The sequence below is a fragment of the Nicotiana tomentosiformis genome, chromosome 7 (assembly GCF_000390325.3).
Source record: "Nicotiana tomentosiformis chromosome 7, ASM39032v3, whole genome shotgun sequence".
In the NCBI taxonomy this organism is placed as follows: domain Eukaryota; kingdom Viridiplantae; phylum Streptophyta; class Magnoliopsida; order Solanales; family Solanaceae; genus Nicotiana; species Nicotiana tomentosiformis.
Window position 1 is genome coordinate 88,810,439 of NC_090818.1, and position 9,085 is coordinate 88,819,523.

Sequence of the window (9,085 nt, forward strand, 5' to 3'; positions counted from 1 at the left end):
CATGTCTATATAGATCTAAACTTCACGTTCTAGGTTCGTGGTTCTTCCATGAATATTGATTTTCATTTCTTTGTGTATCATATTGGTTTATTTATTCAATCATGCACTTAATTATTTAATTGCTTGATCACCAATTGAATACTATCTACGAATCTAGAGTTGAAATCGAAAGTGAAAATTCTAGATTGCATATAGGATTGACTACAGCAAGTTCTTGAACATGGGCATCGGGGAATAAATTCGCGATTAGGATAGACATATGCTAATTGCCTTGCTTGGTTATTATACGGGAATTATAAATGCATTCTTGTTGATTCTAACTCTATAGACATATAAGTGTTGGGTTATCTTAAATAGGCGAGTAGGAGATCGATAGATTCTTATGAGCAATATTATCCCCGTCAACCAATAAATCAGATAAATTAATTAGTCAATTCACTTGAAGAATATAATAGGATTGTTAGATAGCCCTGACCCTAGATCATTTTCATTACATTGATAACATAAAAATCTATTTTTTCCTTGTTCAGAGTTCATTATTTTTTTTAATTTTAATTAGATTAGAATCAAATACTTCTAGGTTTAATTCTTGTTTAGATAATTATGATAGTATAATTTAGTTAATAGTTGATAGCAAGTCCTCGTGGTTTCGACATCCGATTTCTAGTCACTTTATTACTTGACGACTGTGTACTTGTGAGATTTGTTAACTAAGCAAGTTATTAGCGAGTATCATTGATAATTCTTGCCTCTATTACCTCATCGAGATTAGTTATGATACTTGCTGAGTACATGGGGTTGGTTGTACTCATATTACCTCTGCACTTAATTGTGTACATCCAGGTATTGGACCGAGCTGTAAGTAGTGGTGATTCGTTGCTGAGGAATTACAAAGAGACGAGATAGAGCTGCATTTCGAAGGCAGTCTTTGGCGTCTCTCATCTTTGTACTATTGCTTTCATTCAGACAATATTTTACTTTGTATTCCAAACTTGTACTTCCGTTTTAGAGCTCCACTATGTATTACCACATCTGGGGGATTGTTATGTATCGACGCAGTTATTTATGTTATTGGCTTTAGACTTGTACTTTTTTGTTATTTCTATTATTTTGTTTCGCTTTTATTATGTCCGGCTTTAACAAGTGAGTTAGACGCCATCATGCCCGATTGGTGGTTTTGGGTCGTGGCACAAATGAACCTATCCAAGGTCTTAAAACTACTATATGAGCCCGGTAACACGAAATCCAACTTTCAGTCAAACCTAAGAACTCTCCAAACCTTTAAATTGCCAACTTTCAAAACATAGAGCCAAAACCTTCTAGGAATTTCCAATTCGAAATTCGAACATACGCCCAAGTCCAAAATTACCATATGAACCTATTGAAATCATCCAATTCTGAGTCCGAGGTTATTTACTCAAAAGTCAGACCTTGATCAACTCTTCCAACTTAAAGTTTTTAAATTGAGAATCACTCTTCCCAATCAATCCCGAACTTCTCGAACATCAAAATCAACTATATACATAAGTCATAATGGATCATATGAAGCTTTAGAAGTCTTGAAGCACCGTATGAAATGTTAAAGATCAAAAGGATCTATTAGATTGTTATAAAGAATTTTTTTGTCTTGAATTTTTTTCTACTTTGCTTATACTTATGGGAAGAAACTATTCTTTTTCGTAACAGAAACATTATTTCTACTGCTTCTCAAACACCTTTCTTTTTTACCAAATATATCAAAACTCAAAAAAAAATAAAAAATATTACGTGATTTTACCTTTGCAAAAGCTTGGCAAAAAACATTATAAATTTATGAGTACAATAGATGCAAAGGGAAGATATTGGAACTAATTGACGGTTTGTTTACCCTCCAAGATGATTTGATAATGAAAACAGGCAGGTGCGGATTAACATAATATGGATTTAATTGAACCCATAATTTTTTTATACGGAGAATGAATTTATATGTAAATATAGATTAAAATTGTATCAAAGAATAGATGAACCCATAACTCTAAAAGTACAATGGGTTCAATATTAAAAATCTTAAAGATTAAATTCATAGTGTTTAAATTCTGAATCCGCCTCTAAATAAGTTTCATCACTCAAAAGATTGGCAAAATAAATTTACACTATTCAGAGGAGATGTTTGGAAAATTAGAATATCACATGTTCCATTTCACAAAATTTCAGAAAAATTACGAGCCCGTTTGGATGTGCTTGTTTTAAATGACTTTTAAGTCAGAAGTCATATTAGAAATTATACCTTTTGGCTTTTGGCTTATTTTTTTTTATCATTTTAGCTTAAAAACAAGTGCTCAAAAATATTTTTTTATTTTATTCAAATACTACAAAATGACTTAAAAGCTATTTTGGCTTAAAAGCACTTAAAATAAGTCAATCCAAACGGCCTCTACATCACATAAGTAGAACAAAAGCTAAACTAAGTACAACCAAAAAGTAGAACAAAGAGCCCACGACCCTACAAACTAAGGGCTCGTTTGGTATGGGGGATAAAGGATAATTAATCTCGGGATTAAATTTGAGATGAGTTTATCCCATGTTTGGTTGGGATAAAATTGTGGTATAAATAATAACGGAATTAGTTATCCCGGGATTGTAGTATTTTTTTATCCCTATGAAAAGGTGGGATAACTAATCCCGGAAAAAATAATCCCATGATAATTAATCTTGGGATAACTTATTTTCAACCAAACGACCCCTAAGTTACAAGGATGCTATTTTATTAGGGGTGAGTATCATTTGGGCAAAACCCGATATTCCAACCGAAATTCAATTTTTTTTAAATTTTTGGTTTGAATTTTCGTATTACAGATTAGATTTTAAATTTAATTTTTAAAATTTCGAATTGGATGTTGAATTTGGTACTTCTGATTTATGGATATTCAAGACTCTAAATTTTTTATACTTTATATTTAGTGCATTATCCATATACGAATAGTAATAAGTCCAATACCTTACCCATGTGATGCTATCTTATATATTCAATACTAATTACTAAATTACTATCAGAATACTTTTTATTTGGATATGATTTTATTATTGATAATTCTTATCGGCCTTATAAGTGTTTATGTTAGATTTTCTCAATGATGATTTCATATGATTGCGGTGAGAATAATAAACTTTTTATGTAATTTAATAAATACTTTATTTGGATATTTATTTATTTTTGTAAGAAGAAAAAATATTTCAACTTATAGGCTCATATGAATTTAAATATTATTTTTTTAACCCAAAAATTTCATATCCGATCCAAACTACCCACCCCTATATTTTACCGTTCTTTAGTTCTATTGTATTTTCTATTGTGTGAACCAAATTGCTCCTTCCTAGTCCCTATAAGAACCATATTTGTTTCCTCGAATCAAGCCAAAACTAGATTAGTTTTCAAACAGAAGTCGAAATTTTGAGGAACAATATAATTTTCTCAAAATTGAGGGACTTGTAAGAAAGCCAGCAACAAATTAATGAATTCAAACTCTACAACTCAATTCAGTACTAGCCCTCTTTGCAACTCTGCGAGTACGCACTACAGAGTACAGACTTGAAGATTCCTTTGTCCCTAGAAATCATCACCCCACTATTTTCTCAGCTTCCTTTGCTTCTGCCAAAAACCCATATTCATCTCTCTTACTCATGGTATGGAGTGTAAAAAGCTGGATTTGTTTTTTGTCTAAGCTGAATATCTTGTCCATGTCCAACTGAACCCCTAGTTGAAAACTGTATGTAACGACGTCGTAAAGTAGCTGCAAAAACATCAGAGTCTACTCCTTTACTTTGTTGCACCTATTTAGCATTTCTTTCCTGTGGGGTAAGCGTTTTTAGTGTTTTTGCTATTAGAAATCTCCAAAAATATAGAATCTTGATTTGTTTTAATTTAATGAAACTTTGAACCCTTAATTCCTGGTGTCTATTCTAATAATAAGCATATTTATTTCAGCGGGAATCTTGGTTCTTGTTTACCACTTTGGTACAATCATCTTTTCTATTTGCCCTCATATTCTGTGTTCAAAAAAAATTTCTTTTTAAAAACAAAAAGAAAACTAACTGTGTCATTGGATTAGATCTTTTAATCAAAATCTCAAAATGGGTGTAGAATCAAAAACTGAGGGAATGAAATCTGCAGCTAAACCATCTTCAAACATTTCTGAAATCGTCTCCGAATTTGCCAAAGTTTGTAAATTTAGGTCCATTGGGGTCTTCACTTCTGAAAACCTTGATAATAATCAACATGAGCTGTACCTGAATAATGACAACAACTTTCTCAAAGTGTTTAAAGAAAGCAGTAGTGATGCTGCTGAGGAAGCTGGATGTGATGCTATTAAAGTTCATCCTCAGCATGTGGATATTCAGAGTGATGCTAAAAGATCTGGTCGGATTGACCAAATCTTGAAATTGTTTGACACTGTTTCAGCATTGAAAGTAGCTTATGTTCAGCTCCAACAAGCTCACATTCCTTATGACCCTGATAATATAAGAGCTGCTGATGGAGTTATTGTCTCTCAGCTTGAGTCGCTGTGCAAGATTAAGCGATCATACAAAGAGCGGCAGTTGAAGGATTTGAATTCGTTCTCAGCCACTTCAGCTCTCTTTCTTACAGAAATACAAGTTAAAGAGAGACTTCTGGAGAAGTTGAAATCTCAACTTAAGATTAAGGAGTCCAAGGTTGTTAATTTTCGACAAGAGCTTCAAGATTTGGAGTTGAGTAATGGGAAGATGGCTGAAATTTTGAACAAGAGTGAAAAGGAGAGTTCGAGAATGCTGAGTTTCACTTCCTTTGAGGCCACTGTTGAAGCTGTGTCAAAGGCTGTCCATGATTTTTCCAAGCCATTAATTGCCTTGATGAAAGTCTCAGGCTGGGATCTAGACAAAGCAGCCGAGGCAATTGAAAGGTCTGTTGTGTATTCGAAGAGGTCGCACAAGAAATATGCTTTTGAAGCTTATATTGCTAGGAGGATGTTCAATGAATTCTCGCCTCAATCTTGCAATGTCGACAGAATTATGAAGCTCGATGATCCAATTGGTGCCCTGATTATAGATACACAATCTGCTTTTGCCCAATTCTGCAGAGAAAAGTATCTGTCCATAGTTCATCCTATGATGGAAAAATCTTTCTTTGGTAATGTCGACCATAGGACATTAGTAAGCAACGGGATGCATCCCCAAACACCACTCTATCAAGCATTTGTGAAAATGGCAAGATGTGTCTGGATTCTGCAGGCTACTGCAGCTTCAGTTGAACCTAGAGGTGAAATATTTAGAGTGAAAAGAGGAAGTCATTTCTCCAATATGTATATGGAGAGTGTGGAGGAGTTTAACAAAGATGTTGTGCTCAATCTTGGGCATGAGAAATGTAGAGTTGAACTTATGGTCATGCCTGGGTTCCTAATTGGGAACACAGTTATTAGGTCTCGAGTTTATCTCTCGAAGATGGATGAGTGATAGTCGTATGCATTAGGAGAAAGTACTGTTATGTTGCTGACTTAAACTCTAGGAAAAGTCTTTTGATGTTTTGTCAGTTTTACTGGGGATTGTTCTTAGCAGTTGCAGCTTGCAGAAAGATGGGTATGTACTCACAGATAGATCCTTCAGCTTGTATCTTTGAGGTATTGCCTTCCAATATCCCCATACTGTTATAAGCAGTTCCTTGCCTTTGAAGTGTAAATATAATACTCCGTGTTTAATTAGTTTGCTTGATCATTTTACATTTTAATCTGCACCTCTCGTCATTGCAGCTTGTGGTCTTAATTTAAGAAATTTGAGATAACTTTGATCCTTACTTTTCAATACCGATGTGTTTGTCTAGTATTCTAAGAGACAGGACAACAGTTAGCACAACTGTCCTATAATCGATAGTTTCATCATACTTAGTTTCTCTTCTTAACTAACAACTAGATTGGTGAATGTCTATTCAACGGGGAAAAAAAAGGAACAATCTTTTAAGTTTCTGCACGTTCCATTATGCTGATGATATTTGCATTGCAACTAAAAGAAAAGAGAAGAAAAAAGCTGTCTTTTTTTTTTCTCTTGCCTCTCTACCTTTATAAGGTAGGGGTAAGGTCTACGTACACACTATTCTCCCCAGACCCCACTTATGAGATTACATTGGGTTTTTTGTTGTTAGTAATTAGCTGTGGGGGCTGTTTTGAGGAAAAGGTGTAGTGATGGTCATAAATGTGATTGAAATACTGTATGCGATGAACATTTTAAATCCCCTGCTTGTTGGGCTTGCTGCTTTTTGCTATTGCTGTTTCAGATCTGCAAATACATACATATAAAGGGCTGTAAAGACATAAGTTGTGCTCAAACGATAAGATAAAGCAATTTCATTATAAGTCACTTTAGAATGTTAATGTCGTCCTCATAGCTATTCGAAAACAAATCCCTGCATAGCTCTCCGTAGAATCTGCACACAAGGTCAATGAAGACGGGGCTTTTGAGATTCTTCCAACAGTATAACAATTCTTCCACATCCGCCAAGTCCCTCATTTTTCCTTCTTCCACAATCATTTCCACCAGATAATTCTCAAAGCTTCTGCATGCATCTTCTACATCATCCGCTTCTTTTTTAGTGGCTGTACTCAATCTAACGTAAGCTGGGGTGAGGGGTGAGGGAAAGGGTGCTTTGTGATGTTCTACTTCTGAGAAACTCTTGAGCTCCATGACTTGGTCCTCTTCTGGCTCTCTCCCTCTTCTTCTTAGAGAACGAAAAACTGACAGAATTATCTGTGAAGATCGGTTCCTTTTATCAGTTTCGTGTACTGAACGACGAAACCTAAGTCTACTTATAAAGAGGGGCTTTCTGAGTCTGAACTTGAAAAGCCTAAGTATTTTGTTGCATGGATTGACAAGCTTGCATTTGAAGGGACCTAATGCTTTCACTTTCATCATATTTGAACCTTTATGGTTGAGGAAAGAGTATGGATGAAGCAATGATTTATCTTTCTTTCAGTTTGGATATGACAGGAGAGTAGTGGTCTATTGCTGTTCTGAGACAAATATGTGTTTGTTGAAAGTTTGGTGTGAAGGAAGGATGGTAGAAGGGGTACCCCTTTTTCTAATGATGAGTTGTGGGCTACACGTTTCATGTTGAAGTAAAAGTGGTATGCATGAAAGAAATGTCTTCAACTCTTTGTGGAGGAACACTTGATGGTCTCCCATGAAGTAAGATTTCCATAATTGTCAAACTTGAGTTTGTTTGGGGAGAGAGGGTGGTTGCTACATCTAATTGAATATTTAATTGGGTATAGGCGAAATTGCCGCTTTAGGGTTATGGTCTTAACTATTGCACTACTGACCGTGGATAACAGTAAAAGTCTTTTGCACAACACAAATAAGGGTGTGTTTAGGTTCAATTTCATTGGGTTAAATATTTTGAAAAATAGCTTCCTTGGAGACACATTTTCCTTTAATTTCTGCAAGTGACATCCCTATGACAAGGGAAAAATATTTCCCAGAACTCTCCAATTGATGATTTCAACCCTCTCATCCCTTCCCCACCCTCTACACCCTTCTCCCCTCACAAGGGAAAAATATTCTTTTGACCATAGGGATGGGGAAGGGATGAGAGGGTTGAAATGGGAAATATTTTTCCCTTATGTTACTTTTATCTTAAGAGTTATAAATTACAGTAAGGATATTCTTTTGACCATAGTAAAGTGATAAAAGCTTATATACAAGATATGTCTTGCATTCAATTATTTGGCGCACATACCATTCAGGAAAAAATGTTAGATGGAAGTAGGTTTTTTTCTGTTCAAATGCTTATACTAAGGTCTAAAACAAATGATCCTTGTTCAATTTCATAATTATACAAATGATGGATTACAGTCACTTGGTAAACGACGAATCACTACCAGCAGAAAACAGAGATAAGGTCAACAAAATTATCATTGGCAAGGCTGAAGTTACTCTTCTCTCACCATCTTCTCCATGAGCTCTTTTTAAAACTCATTTCATCGTGGGTCTAACATTTTCCAGTAGTTACTTTCGTCCCCTCTCTGTCGGATCTTATAGGTTGGGCCACTGAGAATACCATAATAGTTCAACTGGTTGTTTATTTCCATCATAGGTTGGATATGTAAACGGGCTTGCTTAGATAAACGGCGTGAGCTGTCTAATTTTTGAGCCGCTAATTAATGTCTAGTCACCGCTTGAAGTATACAGTCAGACCTTATATAACGACATCCTTATATAATAGTTATTCACTATAAAAATTATATTTTTTTCAGAACCGATTTAATATGTTATATTTTACCTCTCTATACCAGTTTTTTACCAATAACAACAACAATCATCTTTATAAGATTTTAATTTGATCAATTCTTTTAAAACTTTAGTGCACCACTTCTAATAAAAAATATTATGTTCGTACATACTTCCATAATTAAAGATTTCATTTAACTCTATTAAAAGGTATGTTTATATATTTTCATTCTACTGCACAAAAGGTTCTATCATGCACAATGTCAAATATATGAACATCTGCACATACAATCTTTTTCACTGGACAAAGTTTTCATCTTGTATAATGCTTAAGATTCAAAGATTTATACATATCTTTTTCAGAGTTATTCCATTAATCTTGAAAGATTTAACTTCCTACTAGCTTTAAAATATTTGTGTTAGAGTTTAAATCTTTGTACACTTAATTATGAATATATTAATAATGTATTAGCTTTCTTTAATATTTAATTAGTAAAATATGCATATCTTTTGAAATTTTAAATTTGAATAATTTTTTATCTTTTATAGTATGTAACATTAAATAATGGAAAGAATAGTTTTTGATAATTTTTGTCCTTAACAGCCAGGAAATATTTAAACGTCAAATGTTGTTATAAGTATATAACAACCATTCGCTATAGAAGCCTAAAAATGTCGGAACAAATGATATTATTATACAGAGATTTGACTGTAATTAAAAAAAATCAGTTCTCTTTTGATGATACGAGTTCTCTAATTTCTACTGTGCTCCTTCATCAGACCTGAAACATATTTGCAAAAGAGTTGTTGGAAAATTAATTCAAAGTTGTAGTAGGAAACTTTAATCGTTTAAGAT

General features: G+C 33.9%; 2 protein-coding genes across 2 annotated transcripts; one reads left to right on the forward strand and one right to left on the reverse strand.

Moving 5' to 3' along the window:
• The first annotated feature begins 3,383 nt into the window (after positions 1 to 3,383).
• LOC104087586 (protein GRAVITROPIC IN THE LIGHT 1) lies at positions 3,384 to 5,711 on the forward strand. The gene is made up of 2 exons (XM_009592099.4): positions 3,384 to 3,835; positions 3,965 to 5,711. Exon 2 carries the CDS (start codon positions 4,111 to 4,113, stop codon positions 5,464 to 5,466), a length of 1,356 nt encoding a protein of 451 aa, XP_009590394.1. The 5' UTR covers positions 3,384 to 3,835; positions 3,965 to 4,110; the 3' UTR covers positions 5,467 to 5,711.
• Positions 5,712 to 6,201: 490 nt separating this feature from the next.
• On the reverse strand, positions 6,202 to 7,020 carry LOC104087585 (transcription repressor OFP17). The gene has a single exon (XM_009592098.4). It carries the CDS (start codon positions 6,913 to 6,915, stop codon positions 6,361 to 6,363), a length of 555 nt encoding a protein of 184 aa, XP_009590393.1. The 5' UTR covers positions 6,916 to 7,020; the 3' UTR covers positions 6,202 to 6,360.
• Between the last annotated feature and the right edge of the window lie 2,065 nt (positions 7,021 to 9,085).

What these genes read in the sequence shown, in the direction of transcription:
- LOC104087585 (XM_009592098.4), bottom strand. Translation starts at nt 6,915, where the DNA reads ATGATGAAAGTGAAAGCATTAGGTCCCTTCAAATGCAAGCTTGTCAAT.
- LOC104087586 (XM_009592099.4), top strand. Translation starts at nt 4,111, where the DNA reads ATGGGTGTAGAATCAAAAACTGAGGGAATGAAATCTGCAGCTAAACCA.